The 20721-nt window shown below is 43.4% G+C and overlaps 1 protein-coding gene across 7 annotated transcripts in view; it reads left to right on the top strand.

The window, feature by feature from the left end:
* Positions 1-20721, top strand: part of ptprz1a (protein tyrosine phosphatase receptor type Z1a) — a 79631-nt gene that overhangs the window by 29702 nt on the left and 29208 nt on the right. For 6 of the 7 annotated variants that reach the window (XM_036952111.1, XM_036952102.1, XM_036952092.1 and 3 more), the window contains exons 2-7: positions 5632-5703; positions 13533-13712; positions 14191-14342; positions 15197-15292; positions 17202-17268; positions 19257-19414. In XM_036952111.1, the coding sequence (XP_036808006.1) occupies positions 5632-5703; positions 13533-13712; positions 14191-14342; positions 15197-15292; positions 17202-17268; positions 19257-19414 (725 nt within the window). The remainder of the gene's footprint in view (positions 1-5631; positions 5704-13532; positions 13713-14190; positions 14343-15196; positions 15293-17201; positions 17269-19256; positions 19415-20721) is intronic. The other variant, XM_036952084.1, reaches the window with a different exon arrangement.

The following is a 20721-nucleotide window of genomic DNA, read 5'->3' as shown; positions in this document are numbered from 1 at the left end:
TCTAAAGCAGTGATGTTTTGGGGCTGTTGCTGGGCAACACGGACTTTCAACTCCCTCCAAAGATTTTCTATGGGGTTGAGATCTGGAGACTGGCTAGGCCACTCCAGGACCTTGAAATGCTTCTTACGAAGCCACTCCTTCGTTGCCCGGGCGGGGTGTTTGGGATCATTGTCATGCTGAAAGACCCAGCCACGTTTCATCTTCAATGCCCTTGCTGATGGAAGGAGGTTTTCACTCAAAATCTCATGATACATGGCCCCATTCATTCTTTCCTTTACACGGATCAGTCGTCCTGGTCCCTTTGCAGAAAAACAGCCCCAAAGCATGATGTTTCCACCCCCATGATTCACAGTAGGTATGGTGTTCTTTGGATGCAACTCAGCATTCTTTGTCCTCCAAACATGACGAGTTGAGTTTTTACCAAAAAGTTATTTTGGTATCATCTGACCATATGACATTCTCCCAATCTTCTTCTGGATCATCCAAATGCCCTAGCAAACTTCAGACGGACCTGGACATGTACTGGCTTAAGCAGGGGGACACGTCTGGCACTGCAGGATTTGAGTCCCTGGTGGCGTAGTGTGTTACTGATGGTAGGCTTTGTTACTTTGGTCCCAGCTCTCTGCAGGTCATTCACTAGGTCCCCCCGTGTGGTTCTGGGATTTTTTTGACCCCACGGGGTGAGATCTTGCGTGGAGCCCCAGATCGAGGGAGATTATCAGTGGTCTTGTATGTCTTCCATTTCCTAATAATTGCTCCCACAGTTGATTTCTTCAAACCAAGCTGCTTACCTATTGCAGATTCAGTCTTCCCAGCCTGGTGCAGGTCTACAATTTTGTTTCTGGTGTCGTTTGACAGCTCTTTGGTCTGTGGAGTTTGGAGCCTGTTCTGACTAGAGATGCACAATGTCTTCATATTTGATCTGGGGAAACATTGGGGAAGTGCTTGGGCTCTTGTTGAAGAGAGAAGTTTGTCCGGCTCAGTAAAGCCTCAAAGATAAATTAACCGTAACAGTGAAATGGGCTACTTCAAACTGTTGTTAGAAAATAAAACTTGTTAGAAAATAATTTTAAATTGGCAAGTTGAAACATTGTCTATAGATAATTAGCAGGCAGCGTAGCGTGCCTTGGTTTGAGGGCAGAGCAGGTTAACTGTACTGTTATGTAAAAATCACATTTTGGAACAGTGAGTGCATTCTGACATCATGCGCATTATAAAACTGACATTGGGGTCAACCATTACTGATATTTGGAACTCACACGTGAAAAGGTAACATCTTTTTTGGGGCGGCAGGGTAGCCTAGTGGTTAGAGCGTTGGACTAGTAACCGGAAGGTTGCAAGTTCAAATCCCCGAGCTGACAATCTGTCGTTCTGCCTGTAACGGTTCTCTTCTATCTCCTCCTCTGATGAAGAGGTAGAACAAGGATCGGACCAAAATGCAGCGTGTAGATTGCGATCCATGTTTTAATAAACAAACGTAAAACACGAATCAATACAAACACTACAAAATAAAGAACGTAATGAACATAACGAAAACCTAAACAGCCCTATCTGGTGAAAACACATAGACAGGAACAATCACCCACAAACACACAGTGAAACCCAGGCCACCTAAATATGGTTCCCAATCAGAGACAATGACGAACACCTGCCTCTGATTGAGAACCATATCAGGCCGAACATAGAACTGGACAAACTAGACATGTAACATAGAATGCCCACTCAGATCACACCCTGACCAACCACAACATAGAAATATACAAAGTAAACTATGGTCAGGGTGTGACAGTACCCCCCCCCCCCCCCCCCAAGGTGCGGACTCCGGTCGCAAAACCTGAACCTATAGGGGAGGATCTGGGTGGGCATCTGTCCGCGGTGGCGGCTCTGGCGCTGGACGTGTACCCCACTCCATAATAGTTTTAGTCCACCTCCTTAGCGTCCCTAGATAGGTTACCCTCCTTAATGACCGCTCGGGACAGAGGGGCAGCTCGGGACAGAGGTAGCTCGGGACTGATGGGTAGCTCAGCACTGAGAGGAAGCTCAGCACTGAGAGGAAGCTCAGCACTGAGAGGAAGCCCAGGCAGGTAGTTGGATCTAGCAGATCCTGGCTGACTGGAGAATCTGGAAGAGTCTGGTCGACTGGCAGATCTGGAAGAGTCTGGTCGACTGGCAGATCTGGAAGAGTCTGGTCGACTGGCAGATCTGGAAGAGTCTGGTCGACTGGCAGATCTGGAAGAGTCTGGTCGACTGGCAGATCTGGAAGAGTCTGGTCGACTGGCAGATCTGGAAGAGTCTGGTCGACTGGCAGATCTGGAAGAGTCTGGTAGACTGGCAGCTCTGACTGCTCCATGCTGACTGGCTGCTCCATGCTGACTGGCTGCTCCATGCTGACTGACAGCTCTGGCTGCTCCATGCTGACTGGCAGCTCTGGCTGCTCCATGCTGACTGGCAGCTCTGGCTGCTCCATGCTGACTGGCAGCTCTGGCTGCTCCATGCTGACTGGCTGCTCTGGCTGCTCCATGCTGACTGGCTGCTCCATGCTGACTGGCGGCCCTGGCTGCTCCATGCTGACTGGCGGCCCTGGCTGCTCCATGCTGACTGGCGGCCCTGGCTGCTCCATGCTGACTGGCGGCCCTGGCTGCTCCATGCTAACTGGCAGCTCTGGCGGCTCCTTGCAGACTGGCAGCTCTGGCGGCTCCTCACAGACTGGCAGCTTTGGCGGCATCCTGCAGACTGGCAGCTCTGGCGGCTCCTTGCAGACTGGCAGCTCCTTGCAGACTGGCAGCTCCTTGCAGACTGGCAGCTCCGAACAGGCGGGAGACTCCGGCAGCGCTGTAGAGGCGGAAAGCTTTGACAGCGCTAAACAGGCGGGAGACTCCGACAACGCTGAAGAGGAGGAGGGCTCCGGCAGCGCTGGACAGGCGAGGCGCACTGTAGGCCTGATGCGTGGTGCTGGCACTGGTGGTACTGGGCCGAGGACATGCACAGGAAGCCTGGTGCGGGGAGCTGCTACCGGAGGGCTGGGGTGTGGAGGTGGTACTGGAAAAACCGGACCGTGCAGGCGCACTGGAGCTCTTGAGCACCGAGCCTGCCCAACCTTACCTGGTTGAATACTCACGGTCGCCCTGCCAGTGCGGCGAGGTGGAATAGCCCGCACTGGGCTATGCAGGCGAACCGGAGACACCGAGCGCAAGGCTGGTGCCATGTAAGCCGGCCCAAGGAGACGCACTGGGGACCAGCTGCGTAGAGCCGGCTTCATGGCATTAGGCTCGACGCTCAATCTAGCCCGGCCAACACGTGGAGCTGGAATATACCGCACCGGGCTATGCACCCGCACTGGAGACACCGTGCGCACCACTGCATAACACGGTGCCTGTCCGGTCTCTCTAGCCCCCCGGTAAGCACAGGGAGTCTGCCCAGGTCTCCTACCTGGCGTAGCCATACTCCCTGTTAGCCCCCCCCCAAGAAATGTTTGGGGCTGCCTCTCGGGCTTCCATCCGCGTCGCCGTGCTGCCTTCTCATACCAGCGCCTCTCTGCTTTCACCGCCTCCATTCTACGATAACCTTCCTCGCACTGCTCCAGCGAATCCCAGGCGGGCTCCGGCACTCTCCCTGGGTCGGCCGCCCACCTGTCGATCTCCTCCCAAGTAGTATAGTCCATACTCCTGCTGTCCATAACGTCCTCCCATGTCCATTCCTCTTTACGCTGCTGTTGCTGCCTGTTGACACGCTGCTTGGTCCGTTGGTGGTGGGTGATTCTGTAACGGTTCTCTTCTATCTCCTCCTCTGATGAAGAGGTAGAACAAGGATCGGACCAAAATGCAGCGTGTAGATTGCGATCCATGTTTTGATAAACAAACGTAAAACACGAATCAATACAAACACTACAAAATAAAGAACGTAACGAAAACCTAAACAGCCCTATCTGGTGAAAACACATAGACAGGAACAATCACCCACAAACACACAGTGAAACCCAGGCTACCTAAATATGGTTTCCAATCAGAGACAATGACGAACACCTGCCTCTGATTGAGAACCATATCAGGCCGAACATAGAACTGGACAAACTAGACATGTAACATAGAATGCCCACTCAGATCACACCCTGACCAACCACAACATAGAAATATACAAAGTAAACTATGGTCAGGGTGTGACACTGCCCCTGAACAGGCAGTTAACCCACTGTTCCTAGGCCGTCATTGAAAATAAGAATTTGTTCTTAACTGACTTGCGTAGTTAAGGTTAAGGTAAAAAAGGTAAAATAAAGAAATGACTATCTCATCTCTGTACCCCACACATACAATTATCTGTAAGGTCCCTCAGTCAAGCAGTACATTTCAAACACAGATTCAACTCCAAAGACCAGGGAGGTTTTGCCATGCCTCGCAAAGAAGGGCACCAATAGGTAGATGGGTAAAAAAAGCAAACATTGAATATCCCTTTGAGCATGGTGAAGTTACTACAAAGATACAGGCGTCCTTCCTAACTCATTTGCCGGAGAGGAAGGAAACTGCTTAGGGATTTCACCATGAGGTGAAATCCCTAGAAATCCCCAGTGACTTTCAAACAGTTACAGAGTTTAATATTGTGGATACTCCACAATATTTACCTAAATGACAGAGTGATAAGAAGGAAGCCTGTACCTAATACAAATATTGCAAAACATGCATGCTGTTTGCAATAAGGCACTAAAATAAAACTGCAAAAAATTAAGAAATTAACTTTATGTCCTGAATGCAAAGTGTTATGTTTGGGGCAAATCCAACACAACACATCACTGAGTACCACTCTTCATATTTTCAAGCCTGGTGATATCTGCATCTTGTTATGGGTGTGCTTGTCATCGGCAAGAACTAGAGAGTTTTGTTAGGATAAAGAACTGAATAGAGCTAAGCACAGGAAAAATCCTACAGGAAGATCTGGTTCAGTCTGCTTTCCAACAGACATGGAGAGAAATTCACCTTTCAGCAGGACAATAACCTAAAACACAAGGCCAAATATACCAAGACGACATTGAATGTTCCTGAGTGGCCTAGTTACAGTTTTTACTTAATTCGGCTTGAAAATCTATGGCAAGACTTCAAATTGTCTGTCTAGTAATGATCAACAACCAATTTGACAGAGCTTGAAGAATAAAAAAAAATATGTATTAGTGTTTTAATTTTTCATGATATTTTTTACAAATGTTAGAATTTCTCTTCCATTTTGAGATTAGAGTTTTTTGTGTAGATCTTTGACAACAAATGACAATTAAATCAATGTTAATCCTACCCTGTAACACAACATTTTATGGAATAACTCAAGAGGACCACTCTAAATGAGTGGTCCTCAATGTTGCACTGCACATAATGGCCTACAAGCAATATTGTTACGTGTAATAACGCATTGTTGTTGTTTTTTTGCCATGATCTTTTGGAATGAGGGTATCATGAATTGATCTTTCAAAGTGACGTGGATGTCTTTCAGTTCTCAAATAAAAACAGACCAACTCAATAGGATTTAGAGGCTGTGTGAACGTATAATAATTCTGGTGCCATGATAAGAATAATCCAGGCTGATTTAACCTAATTACATATTTGGACATAAACAGAGCTGTTTTTGAGAGCTATTTTCTTTCTGTTGCAGCTGAACTGGTGCAAGGATACGGATACCGGGCCCAGCGCAAATTCTCAGAAGACATCGACTGGTCCTATGCGGGTAAGTGTGTAGGGGACCAGACGAGTTTGGTTAAATGTTCTACGTCTATCTCAGTAGCATACAATGGGATAAATGATTGATATATGGAAGCTAAGTGATTTTGAAGCATTATAATACCAAAGACCAGTTGGAAGTGTTACCCTGTAGATTGAACGGGTTCCTCACTTGCCGTGAATCCACAAGGTGGTCAGGAGTGGAGTGGTACTCTGGCGGAGACAAGACTTTGATGTCTGCTGGATTGCCACAATGTGTCCTCAAAGCTCCTCTTATGAGATGTGTGTGTGTGTGTGTGTGTGTGTGTGTGTGTGTGTGCACCCGTGGGTGTGCAGGTGCGCGGGCACACAGTGAGTCAGTATGTGATCGATAAGTAGTGTGCGTCGAACAGAGGCCTGGGAAACGATAGTATTTTGAGCTGGTAGTGACAGACTAGTAGTTGCTTGTGACTCGTGTACCGTGTGTGCGCGTGTAATGTGCGCGTGTAATGTGCGTAATGTAAGAACAGATAACCACAGAGACGGTCTAGTCTGTGCATGTGTAAAATATCAGAAGGGATTAACTTTGTCATTATCGGTTTGACTCATCCTTTAACAGAGCTGTTATGGTTTCCAATAAACCTATTAGGCTAGACTGGTCTTGCCTAAGACTAGACTGTTCTGACTGGTTAGAGAAAAATGGAGTAGCCTAGTCATGAAGCTTGTTCTCTTCACGAAGCTTGTACCTTGGAGTAGACTGGGATTTTCTTAGGAATGGCCACGCCGGGCATCTCTATATCAGCCATTTTTTGAGAGGAAGAACAAAGGTGTGTGTGCATGTGCGGCAGACATCAAAAGAGTAGACCATTTGGAGAATAATTTGGCAATAATTTGGCAATAATTCTGTTTACAATGCAGGTCATAATGAATAGCTTGGTTTCATGAATATCTTCTGAAACGGGGACGCCAAAGAGCCCTGGGACGTAATGTCCTATTTGAAAATATAATTTGAGAAAACATTCACGCATTCTCCCCCCTTCTCTTGAAGATCATCTGAACCCATTCCAATTTCCCCCCATGGTCCCATTTTGAGATTTGCATTTGAATACGTATCCCCTTAGAAATTCATTTGATCTTCATGAATTCGCCTGACGTTTGGCATTGTGTGTGGAGAGAGATCAACAAGGAAATGGATTGGTTATCATTGGGGGTCATTTGGAGCCTTGTTCCTATAGTAAATGGCATGGCCTTCTCTCTCTCCTTTACTCAATAACCACAGGTTCGGGGAAAGAGCACACAAGTTTCAACTGAAATGTTTTCAGTTAAGAATTGATGGGGAGATGAGAAAGGAAGACTTATTTACACCGAGGTTCAAGTTCAGAATATGGCCCGCAATCTCTTTTCAACTAATGTTGACAACATCCAAATATACACAATATTGTAACACAAGCTGTTAAACAGTGCAAGAGCTGCAGTGTATTGGCGTAGCCTCATTTGACAGAGGGTTACACACACACACACACATACACAATACACCCCACCGCACACACACAAAACACTAGGGACTCTCTTCTCAGGGACTATTCCTTTATTTCTTTTTTCAGGCATGGAGAATTCCCTGGTGGTGAGAGAATTCCCTGTGTTAAGCTCTGGGACCCATATTTGGAAAGTAGGGCACATTCAGCTCCTGGTTTAGCGGCTGTTTAGCCTAGCTTGTCTGATCTGTGTGGGATGAGACATGACATGGGTTATGACTAGCCAATACGACATAGAATGTATGATGTGTGGCAAAATGTGTGTATTTCTCTTCAATTCAACATTGACTTTGATACAGTTTGTATTATTAGCATGTTTATATTTTATACAGTTGTCAAAGTCAGTAATAGAGCATATTCTACAAAATAGATGCATCATTTGGCATGGAAATGTACCATACATATTTACAATGACCCTCAGGCTGTAGCACACAATAATCACCCCCACCACCCATATCTCTCTGTCAATCTTTGCTTTCACTAGACATGACAAGAAAAAATATATTATCTTTCCCTCCTTGCACCCCTCTCTCCACCCCTTGCTGTCTTTGTGTTCTCTCTCTCTCTCTCTCTCACACACACTCCCCCTATTCTTCCCACTGTCTAGTCTACTCCTACCCCTTTCCCAAAGCTCTCTCTCTGTCTTCCCTTTGCTCCCTCTCTATCTCTTTACCACACCTCCTACCCATACCTCCCCTTTCGCCTCGGTCGGCGTCACAACAAACTGAATCTGGGTGACACATGGGGAGACTGGCACAACAATGGGGACATTATTGGGTGAGGGCACAGACATGTGGGCACAGGCAGCCAGGCGGGGGGACAACCTGTATTCCGACTGCCAATGCCACCCTAACATGCCCCTGTCCCTCCCCAACTTCCCTGTCCTCAATAACCTTCCCCATCTATAGGCCTATTGTATAACTAGCATAAACAGAAAGCTTATGTTGGAGGCTTGAAGATATATATTACATCCCCCATACACACACAGACAAACACACACACATACACTACATTGCTTATTAATATTGCAATGACTATTTTGTTCAGGCACAATATAGAAGCTAATGAGAGTTAAAGAATCATTCTGCATGGTGGGCCCTCCCAGCCAAAGGGCTTGGGGTGGTGATTTGTGGTGTGTGCTTGTTTGTGATAATGCAGGTTTGTGTGTGTGTGTGTGTGTGTGTGTGTGTGTGTGTGTGTGTGTGTGTGTGTGTGTGTGTGTGTGTGTGTGTGTGTGTGTGTGTGTGTGTGTGTGTGTGTGTGTGTGTGTGTTATTGGATAATCTGCATTGTGTGTATGTGCTATCATGATGCAGGTGTGTGTGTGCTTCCATTTGATCATCTGCATGTGTGTGTATGCTCTTGCGGTTGTGTGTGTGGAAGGGATTCTCTTTTGCTGTGCATGCCTATTGAGCGACGCATCCCTTCATCCCTGATCTTTCTTATCCTAAAACCATAATAGACAGGCTCCTCTGACATACCTTTATGTGGATACGAACACTGTACAGTACCGTCATTATCACCGCTAAATGAACGGTCTATTACCTCTCTTAGAAAGGGAAGAACTGTATCTTTACCAAGCATTTATCCTAATTCATCTGAGCTCAATTTGGAGTGTCATAGCAAAGCATAGCATAGCAAATACTTATGTAAATGAGCTATTTCTGTATTTAATGTTCAGTACATTTGCAAAAGATTCTAAAAACATGTTTTCACTTTGGATTTACAATTCTTCCAATGCACCAGATTATTTTTTGCACGCGCCCAAAAACACACTAATAACAATATTATCATGTGAAATATTATTACACACACATACAGGTCGCTACTAAAATAAAGGAAACACCAACATTAAAGTTCTTAATAATAGAGCGGTGGGCCATCACGAGCCACCAGGACAGCCTCAATGCGCCTTGTCATAGATTTTACAAGTGTCTGAAACTCTATTGGAGGATTCGACACCATTCTTCCATGAAAAATGCTGCTTTGAGACCCCTCAAATTCACTGATTAATCTCTTCTAGCCATAGTAGGCAACTGGGCATTTTTATACATGGCCCTAAGCATGATGTGATGTTAATTGGTTAATTAACTCAGGAACCAGTACCACACCTGTGTGGAAGCACCTGCTTTCAATATATATGTTGTATCCCTCATTTAGGAGGTTCCCTTTATTTTGGCATTTACCTGCATATAATAAATACGGTTCTAACGGAATTTTCACATCAACAATTGAAATGACTGAAAAATGTAGATCAAAACATCAAAAAAGTGAAAATGAAATTCTAGCTTGATAAATCATTCAAAGGGATTTTGTCCATTTTCATGTTTGTTCAATGGTAGCCTAACCCGCAAAAACGCTACCTAGCAAAAAAAAAATTGTACAAATTGATACTTGAGGTCAAAGTATAATATTGCAATATGTAACTGTATCTATTTTATGAAATTGGCTGAATGGAACAAATGAAGCTAAGCAAAGCAGCGCTGACCCTGTCGATTAGCAGTGACTGGAATCATGAATACCCAGGTGCCTTTCCTGAGGTTTTGTTGCAGTTTTAGCGAAAGTTGAGAATTTGAGCATAAAAAGCATCAGAACTATTTAGAAAAAATCATTAGATAACAAAGATTTTTAAACTTGGCTTTTCACAACAGCTTATTTATACGATTATCACGGGGTAAGCACACCAGCAGCTACAATTGCCCATAACAGATAGATGATGAAGAATATACTGTTGCATCATATCCCCTCTGCTGTGTGTGTGGAGCCATTGACATGCTAATGAGCTGACCCAGAACTCAGAATGACCTCATTCAGCCTCATTGTCTTCTGGCTCAGATGGGTCTCTACAGTATTTGGGCCCCAGGACTAAAATTCAGTTAGAAATTGTAACGAGTAATAGTAGTAGTAGTAGTAGTAGTAGTATGTGTGTGTGTGTGTGTGTGTGTGTGTGTGTATCTACATGCTCACAGTATATAGCCTAAGCAATGCATATCAAATCTATCTGCTGGAAACTTCAAGGCAAGTGAAATAAACACTACCCATACTCACTGTCACTGATGTTTTAGCCAGCTTTTGTTGTTGTCTATGTCATATGAGACAGGTGTTGGCTAAAACAGAAACAGACTGGCAACCAGGTTTGATAGGATGAGTTAGGTTACAAAACTCAGGAAGGCAATTTAGGTCTCCCATGCGACCAATACTCTGAAAATGATACTGCCAGTCCCTTAGTTGACTCCAGTTAAACTGGAAAATGTACAGCAATGAATGAGCTGGAGCAAATGTTGGAATGAAAGCATGACATTAAATTGTTCTATTGTGTGGAATAGGCACATCAGCTCCATGCACATCCCCATATCAACCATTTGCCATAAGCACTTCATGTAGATATGACTTGATTGAACTACTCATCATATCACCCAAACCATGATTACAAAAAAAAATGATACCGGTAACCGATATTTAACATTTTAGCTGCCTTTTAACTGCCATTCTAGTACAGTTAAATAGTTAACACACACACATGGACACTATCAGGTCACAAGGCGAGACCCAGATGCAGACACAGGAGGCAGATGGTTGGAGTCTTAGATGTTTATTGATCCAAATAGGGGAAGGCAAGAGAATGGTCGTGGACAGGCAAAAGGTCAAAACCAGTTCAGAGTCCAGGAGGTGCAGAGTGGCAGTGAGGCTCGAGGTCAAGGCAGGCAGAATGGTCAGGCAGGCGGGTAAAGAGTCCAGAAACAGGCAAGGGTCAAAACCGGGAGGACAAGCAAAAATAAAATAGAGAAGGCAGGAGCACGGGAAAAACATGCTGGTTGACTTGGACATACAAGACAAACAAACTGGCACAGAGAGACAGGAAACACAGGGATAAATACACTGGGGAAGACAATGACACCTGGAGGGGGTGGAGACAATAACAAGGATAGGTGAAACAGATCAGGGTGTTACAGTACCCCACCCCCACCCCACCCCCACCTGGGCGCATACCTGGCTGACCGGGGTGCCGGCGGTGAAAATCGGCGATGAGGGCCGGGTCCAAGATGTCTTTAATAGGGACCCAGCACCTCTCCTCCGGGCCATAACCCTCCCAGTCAACCAGGTACTGGAAACCCCTGCCCCCTGGTCGAACCCTCAGGAGGCGTCTCACCGTATACACTGGCTGGCTATCGATGACCCGGGGGGAGGGATGGGCCTAGAAACAGAAGACAAAGGACTGTGAGACGCAGGTTTAATCCTAGACACATGGAAGGTAGGGTGAATACGGAGGGCACAGGGTAACACAAGAAGGACAGCAGTGGAACTAAGGACAGCAGTGGAAAAGGACCAATGAAACTTGGGACAGTTTGTGGGACTCCACCCGAAGGGGCAGGTCCCGAGTGGAAAGCCATATCCTCTGCCCAATGTGGTAGTGGGAAGCTGGGGTCTGACGGCGGTCCGCTTGTCGACGATACCTGGAGTTGGTCTTGAGAATTGCCGCCCGAGCTCTTCTTCAGGTACATCGACAGCGGTGGACAAACATCTGGGCCGAGGGTACGCTGACCTGCTCTTGTTCCCGGGAAGAGTGGAGGATGATACCCAAAATTACTGTGTAACTCATGTAGGGCAACATCTGACAAATAGCTCACTTGGTAGTGTGTACCGTTGCTCGACCAGTCGGCGAAAGCCAACATCACCCATGACAGAGAACGGTTGATTGTCAAGGGCAATGAATTCCATTATCTTGACTTTAATGGATTTCGCCTTTGAGTTGTCTTGCTGAAATGTTCTTACTCTTTCAAATGACTGCTCGACTTGTTGACTGCTTGATCCACACAGCAGACATTGTGGGCGTAATTACGTCATACCTACATTATATAGGTATGCACGGTAGCTTTGAAATAAGTTTTTAACCTCTCTAGGGTATGTGGGACGCTAGCATCTGGCCAACATCCAGTGAGATTGCAGAGCGCAAATACAGAAATACTCATTCATATAAATTCAGAAAACAAAACATATTTTACAAAGGTTTAAAGATTAACTTGTTGTGAATCCAACCACAGTGTCAGATTTTAAAATGCTTTACGGTGAAAGCATACCTTATTATTTGAGAACATAGCCCAGTTGACAAATTATTACAAACAGTAACCAGCCAAGCAGAAGCGTTACAAAACTCAGAAATAGAGATAAAATGAATCCCTTACCTTTGATGATCTTCATATGGTGGCACTCAGAAGACATTCATTTACTCAATAAATGTTCCTTTTGTTCGATAAAGTCTCTTTATATCCAAAAACCTTAGTTTTGTTTGCGCATTTTCTTCAGTAATCAGGCTCAAACGCAGTCAAAACAGGCAGACAAAAAATCCAAATTGTATCCGTAAATTTCATAGAAACATGTCAAACGATGTTTATATTCAACCCTCAGGTTGTTTTTAGTCTAAATTATCTATAATATTTCAACCGGACAATAACGTTGTCAATATAAAAGGTAAATAAGAAATGCACTCTCTCAGGATTGTGCATGAAAAACCTCTGTGACACGACAGGGTCCACTCATTCAGACTTGTCTTACTCCCTCATTTATAAGAATACAAGCCTGAAACAATTTCTAAAGACTGTTGACATCTAGTGGAAGGCATGGGAACTGCAAATTGAGTCCTAAGTCAATGGATACTGTAATGGCATTGAATAGAAAACTACAAAACCAAATGTAAAAAAAACTTCCTGAATGGATTTTTCTCAGGGTTTTGCCTGCCAAATCAGTTTTGTTATACTCACAGACACTATTTTAACAGTTTTGGAAACGGTAGAGTGTTTTCTATCCAAATCTACCAGTTATATGCATATCATATCTTCTTGGCCCGAGTAGCAGGCCGTTTAATTTGGGCATGCTTTTCATCCAAAATTCCGAATGCTGCCCCCTACCCTAGAGAGGTTAACATACCGATGTTGGCATTTTTAGCTAATATGTTCATTGATATATCGTGCACCCCTAGGTATTAGTGCTGGGATAAAAAAAAATATATATTTATCACACCATGGAGATCCCCCAGGAAAGGCTTGAGAAATTCCACAGTTCTACCTGTTACACCCCAGTGATAACCTGTCAAAGCAGACACACCTGAAGGTGATTAGCACGTTAGCTCCCCACAGGATCACACCTGCAATCAGTTGGTCACTAATTAGAGAGGAAGAAACCAGAGTACACTTCCGGGAAAAGGGAAAACAACTGAGTTGTGTTTTGAAATGGAAAACGGCAAATTAATGTAGCTGACGCACCACCAATATGTTAGCTGTCTACCTCTACCATGCAATAAACACATTCAAACTCTCTTTTGGCAGGGACTCTCAACCAAAACAACTGGGCCAAGAAGTACCCATCATGTAACAATGCCAGACAGTCGCCCATCAACATCGAGGAGGAGCTGACACAGGTCAAAGTTCAGTTCCAAAAGCTGAAGTTCGAGGGCTGGGAGGAAGCGATGTCTGATGGGACCACCATCAAGAATGACGGCAAGACAGGTATGCGCTCTCACGTCCCCATAAGTCGTCACCATAAAAAACAGCATTACAGCAGCCAGCAATGAAACTGTAAAGCCAAAGTAATACAGTAAAACAGTCCTATCTGCAACCAGCCATTCAGTCACCTATTCAGTATACACTGCCTGTGGGTAGAAACTGCCTCAGAGCCTTGTGGTCTGGGTTTTAATACTACGGTGTCGTAGTAGAAGGAGGAGGTGGAGAAGAAGAAGGGTGGAAGGAGGAATGCAATACAATATGATGATGTGGAAATGATTATATATGGTTAGATACTGAAAGATTGGGCATTGTTATAATGTATACTTATGGCACTTTTAAAGCCGATGGATGTGTGTGTGTGTACGTGACTTTTCGTGATTTCACTTGGAAAGCTTCAGGCCACATCAATATAGTGTGTGTGTGAGTGTATGTGTGGGTTGTTTAATGGGGTCAACTAACACCCTCTGTGTGTTCTCTCCAGTGGCGGTGAACCCAGAGGGGGACTTCTATGTGAGTGGAGGGGGACTGAGGGGCAGGTTTAAGGTGGGAAGAATCACCTTCCACTGGGGACGCTGCAACGCCTCCTCAGAGGGCTCCGAACACAGCCTCAACGGGGTGAAGTACCCCCTTGAGGTAAGACCTGACATTCGCCCATTATAACTATGACAGAGTATAACCTTGTTATAACCTCCATATGACAGAGTATGACCTCATTGTAACCTCCCAAGTAGGGCTTTCTAATTTTTGACTGTTTGGCTGTATTTGACAGTATTTATCTCTTTGACACTTACCAACTAACGGGTGTGATCATTCTACAGTGTTCCCTGCAGTGTACACTCAAACCGAATAAGTGCTTGGGCTCTCTTCGAAGAGAGATTGTTCGGCTCAGTAAAGCCTCAAACGTCCGCAACAGTGAAATGGACTACTACTGTAAGAGTTCATGAGGAGGCGGTACACACCTCAATTCAAACTGTTGTTAGAAAATGCAAACGTTGATACATAGCCTATAGATAATTAGCTGGCAGAATGTCTTGGTTTGAGGGCAGTGCGGGTTAACTGTCCTGTTGCGTAACAATCACATTTTTGAACAGTGCATTCAGACACCACTCGCATAAAAAAAAAAACTCACATTGGGGCGAACATTAGAGATATTTGGAACAAACACGATGAAACGGTTAAGTTTATGAAAAGTTCTAAACATGTTTTATGCGTTGTACATGACCGTAGGAATTCTAAGTGGTTTTAATGGGCTTTCTCCATTCTGATGGTTTTATACTCAACCAAACTAGGACAAAATTGACTGTGAAGTAGTCCGATCAGTTTAGCATTGTATCAAAATATCGCTATAGACAGTATTGTTCAAATCCAAACCGGTATGTGGATCCATGCCAGTATACCTTAAAATAGGATATAGCACTCAGCCCTACTCTCAAGGACAGTACAAGGGATATCAACCATCTCCTGTACCTTGTATCTGTCTGTTCCAGATGCAGATCTACTGTTATGAAGCGCATCGCTTTGAGTCCTTAGACTACGCCATCAAGGACGGGGGCAGGATCACAGCTCTCTCTGTGCTGTTTGAGGTGGGCGTGAGTGTGTGGTCATTTTCTGCCTGTGTCTGTATCATTGGTGTAAAGTACTTAAATAAACATACTAATACATACTACTTAAGTCGTTTTTAGGGGTATCTGTACTTTACTACTTCTATTTTTGACAACTTTTACTTTAACTTCACTACATTCCTAAAGAAAATAAGGTACTTTTTACTCCATACATTTTCCCTGACACCCAAAAGTACTCGTTACATTTTGAATGCTTAGCAGAACAGGAAAGTGGTCCAATTCACACACTTATCAAGAGAACATCCCTACTGCCTCTGATCTGGTGGATTCACTAAACACAAATGCTTAGTTTGTAAATGATGTCTGAGTGTTGAAGGGTGCCCCTGGCGATCTGTAAATAAAATAAAAACAAGAAAATGGTGCTGTCTGGTTTGCTTAATATAACAAATTTGAAATGATGTATACTTTTACTTTCTAAGTATATTTTAGCAGGTATGTTTACTTTTGATACTTAAGTATATTTAAAACCAAATCATTTTAGACTTACTCAAGTAGTATTTTATTGGGTGACTTTCACTTTTATTTGAGTCACTTTCTATTAAGGTATCTTTACTTTTACTCAAGTATGACAGTGGGTACTTTTTTATACCATTGGTCTGTATGCTTTGACCTACTATGGCCACAGTACCGACCTACCTGTGTGTTCAGGTAGGTAGGTACTGTAGATTGGGGGGAGTGGGTGTCCTTGACAGGTATGTCATCTGACACTGACAGGAAGCGGAGTGTGCTGATGGATTTGATTTTGTGCAGGTGTGCATGTGTTTGTGACCTGTGTCAAGAGTGTTTGATGGATCATTTTGCATCCATACCAGCAATGATTTTCATAGTCGATGAGGGATGACTTACTGTGTCTACATAACTAGTCTGAACAGTACCTCTACTGAATAAACAGCCTGGCAGTAACTGACAGTGTAGAATACCAGCAGCTCAATACCATGTATGTGAGCGTGTGTGTGTTTATTGAGGAGATTAGCCCACACATTTTAGGCTACACTCCGCTGCCCACCTGGGAAATCAAAGGGGACAGAAGAATGGAACGGATTACTCACTACAGCATCAGACTGAGCAGAGATTAGACATGCCACAGTACATAGACGGTCAGCTGTGGAATATCACGTCTCAAGCTATTAGCTTAACATCAGTGTTGGCTTTAGCTTAGCATCAGTGTTGGCTTTAGCTTAGCATCAGTGTTAGCTTCAGCTAAGCGGGTCACAGCTTTAAAGGGGCATTCAGCAGTTCAAACAATAACAAAGTGATCTCCATGCCTTTGTTTCAGTAAAAAACTGAGGGATGGGGCTGGAGAAATGTAAGCATTCTCAAATTCATTGACAGCTATGTATACAAGAACTGACCGTCCATTATAACAACATTATAGTTTTAGCAATTCTTTTGAGGCTGCATGGTGTTTATTTACATTTACTTTGTTTACAAACAATGTAGTTAAACAAGGTTATGTTTTTGGGTTCTGATTGGGTACGACAGTTGAAATGAGATCATGAGGCGTTATATCATACGTTATATTCTTCAAGAATCAATGGCTACATCATTATTCATTTATTTTTCTATTGTGTTATTGACTGTACGTTTGTTTATGTGTAACTCTGTGTTGTTTTTGTCGCACTGCTTTGCTTTATCTTGGCCAGGTCGCAGTTGTAAATGAGAACTTGTTCTCAACTGGCCTACCTGGTTAAATAAAGTATAACATAAATACATGTATGTCCCAAAATGGATGTAGCAACTGCAGATTGCCTCTTTAAAGCAGCCCAAGAAATTTAGGGACACAAAAAGGTAAGGGGAAGGAGATGAGTAGAAAAAGCTACTGTAGACTTTTGAGATGCCTGACTAACCTACTGCCTTTCCCTCTTTACAGACTAGCATCGAAGACAATGACAACTACATAGCCATTATCGATGGAATCAACAGTGTCAGTCGATTCGGTATGTCAACCTGACTTAACCCTAATAACTCTAATCTCAACCAATCAACTTCTTTTTACTCAACTGCTGTAAGCACAACCATCATTATCTCCCTTGCATTTCTTTATTGATGTATTACTGCACAGCTATGTTCCTAAGTTTCAGTACATGTCTGTTGTACAGTAGATAGTTAATGCTAATGGAGGTTGAAGTTTTCAATGCAGGTAGGCATTACAGAGTGCGTGAACTCATGTCATGTCAATTCAAAGGCCACTATCCCCCACAATCACACACCCCCTACCTCACTGTGCCTTAATGTAACCCACAGGCACGCCCTAATGCATAAACACACACACACTGTTTTCTTATATATTCATCTTCTGTTGTTCATCCTCTATTGTTTAACCTCTATCATTCATACTCCATCGTTCATCCTCTATCGTTCATACTCTATTGTTTATCCTCCATCGTTTATCCTCTATCGTTTACCCTCTATCGTTCATACTCTATCATTTATCCTCTATTGTTTACCCTCTATCGTTTACCCTCTATCGTTCATACTCTGTCGATCGTTTATCATCTATCTTTTATCCTCTATCGTTCATCCTCTATCGTTTATCCTTTACCGTTTGTCCTCTTTCGTTTATCATCGGTCGTTTATCTTCTATCTTTTATCCTCTATCATTTCTCCTCTGTTGTTTATCCTCTATCGTTTATCCTTTATAATCTATCGTTCATCTTCGATCATTCATTCTCTAACATTTATCCTCAATCGTTTATCCTCTATCGTTCATTCTCTATCGTTTATTCTCTATCCTTTATCGTTCATACTCTATTGTTTATCCTCTATGGTTTATCCTCTGTCCTCTATTGCTCATCCTCTATGGTTTATCCTCTATCGTTTATCCTCTATCGTTTATTCTCTATTGTTTATCCTCTATCGTTTATTCTCTATTGTTTATCCTCTATAGTTTATCCTCTATCGTTTATTCTCTATCGTTCATCCTCTATGGTTTATCCTCTGTCCTCTATTGCTCATCCTCTATGGTTTATCCTCTATCGTTTATCCTCTATCGTTTATTCTCTATTGTTTATCCTCTATCGTTTATTCTCTATTGTTTATCCTCTATAGTTTATCCTCTATCGTTTATTCTCTATCGTTCATCCTCTATCGTTTATCCTCTATCGTTTATCCTCTATTGTTTATCCTCTATCATTTATCCTCTATCAATCATTCTCTATCGCTCATCCTCTATCGTTTATACTCTATTGTTTATTCTCTGTCATTTATCCTTTTTTGTTTATTCTCTATCGTTCATCCTCTATCGTTTATCCTCTATCGTTTATCCTCTATGGTTCATCCTTTATGGTTCATCCTCTATCAATCATTCTCTATCGCTCATCCTCTATCGTTTATACTCTATTGTTTATTCTCTGTCATTTATCCTTTTTTGTTTATTCTCTATTGTTTATCCTATATTGTTTATACTCTATTGTTTATTCTCTGTCATTTATCCTTTTTTGTTTATCCTCTATCGTTCATTCTCTATCGTTTATCCTATATCGGTTATCCTCTATCGGTTATCATCTATCGTTCAGCCTTCATCGTTCATACTCTATTGGTTATCCTCTATCGTTCATCCTGTATTGTTTATCCTCTATCATTTATCCTCTAATGTTTATTCTCTATCATTTATCCTCTATTGTTTATCCTCTATCGTTCATTGTCTATCGTTTATCCTCTATCCTCTATCGGTTATCCTTTATCGATTATCATCTATTTTTCAGCCTCCATCATTCATACTCTATTGGCTATCCTCTATCGGTTATCCTATATCGTTCATACTCTATCATTCATACTCCATCGTTTATCGTGTATTGGTTATCCTCTATTGGTTATCCTGTATCGGTTCATCTCTATCGTCTGTCATTCTCTCTTCCTTTTGATCTGTTCCTCTATTTCACTTTTGCCTCTCTGTCTGCGTTCCCTACACTTTCCCCCTGTCTAGGTAAGAGTGGGAGGGTGGGTCCCTTCTCTCTCCGGGGCCTCCTGCCCAACTCCACAGAGAAGTACTTCATCTACAACGGCTCCCTCACCACCCCACCCTGCACTGAGACCGTGGAGTGGATCGTCTTCAAGAACACTGTGGCCATCTCCGACACGCAGGTGGGTCTGTGTGAGTGTGTCCATGTACGGTTGAAGTTGGAAGTTTACATACACATAGGTTGGAGTCATTAAAACTTGTTTTTCAACCATTCCACAAATTTCTTGTTAACAAGCTATAGTTTTGGCAAGTCGGTTAGGACAACTTCTTTGTGCATGACACAAGTAATGTTTCCAACAATTGTTTACAGACAGATGATTTCACATATAATCAACTGTCTCACAATTCCAGTGGGTCAGAAGTTTACATACACTAAGTTGACTGTGCCTTTAAACAGCTTGGAAAATTCCAGAAAATGATGTCATGGCTTTAGAAGTTTCTGATAGACCAATTGACATCATTTGAGTCAATTGGAGGTGTACCTGTGAATGTATTTCAAGGCCTACCTTCAAACTCAGTGCCTCTTTGCTTGACATAATGGAAAAATCTACAGAAATCAGGCAAGTCCTCAGAAAAAAAATTCTACACCTCCACAAGTCTGGTTCATCCTTGGGAGCAATTTTCAAACGCCTGAAGGTACCATGTTCATCTGTACAAGCAATAGTATGCAAGTATAAACACCATGGGACCACATAGCCGTCATACTGCTCAGGACGGAGATGCGTTCTGTCTCCTAGAGATGAACGTACTTTGGTGCGAAAGGTGCAAATCAATCCCAGAACAACAGCAAAGGACCTTGTGAAGATGCTGGAGGAAACAGGTACAAAAGTATCTAAATCCACAGTAAAACGAGTCCTATATCGACATAGCCTGATTGGCCGCTCAGCAAGGAAGAAGCCACTGCTCCAAAACTGCCATAAAAAAGCCAGACTACGGTTTGTAACTGCACATGGGGACAAAGATCGTACTTTTTGTCCTCTGGTCTGATGAAACAAAAATAGAACGGTTTGGCCATAATGACATATCGTTATGTTTGGACGAAAAAGGGGGAGGCTTGCAAGCCGAAGATCACCATCCAAACCGTGAAGCACGGGGGGTGGCAGCATTATGTTGTTGGGCTGCTTTGCTGCAGGAGGGACTGGTGTACTTCACAAAATAGATGGCATCATGAGGCGGGAAAATTATGTGGACATATTGAAGCAACATCTCAAGACCACAGTCAGGAAGTTAAAGCTTGGTCGCAAATGGGTCTTCCAAATGGACAATGACTCCAAGCATACTTTCAAAGTTCTGGCAAAATGGCTTAAGGACAACAAAGTCAAGGTATTGGAGTGGCCATCACAAAGCCCTGACCTCAATCCTATAGAACATTTGTTGGCAGAACTGAAAAAGTGTGTGCGAGCAAGGAGGTCTACCAACCTGACTCAGT

This window comes from Oncorhynchus mykiss, chromosome 2, assembly GCF_013265735.2.
Source record: "Oncorhynchus mykiss isolate Arlee chromosome 2, USDA_OmykA_1.1, whole genome shotgun sequence".
Lineage (NCBI taxonomy): Eukaryota > Metazoa > Chordata > Actinopteri > Salmoniformes > Salmonidae > Oncorhynchus > Oncorhynchus mykiss.
The sequence above is the reverse complement of the archived record's forward strand: the minus strand, read 5'-3'. Positions and strand labels throughout refer to the sequence as shown.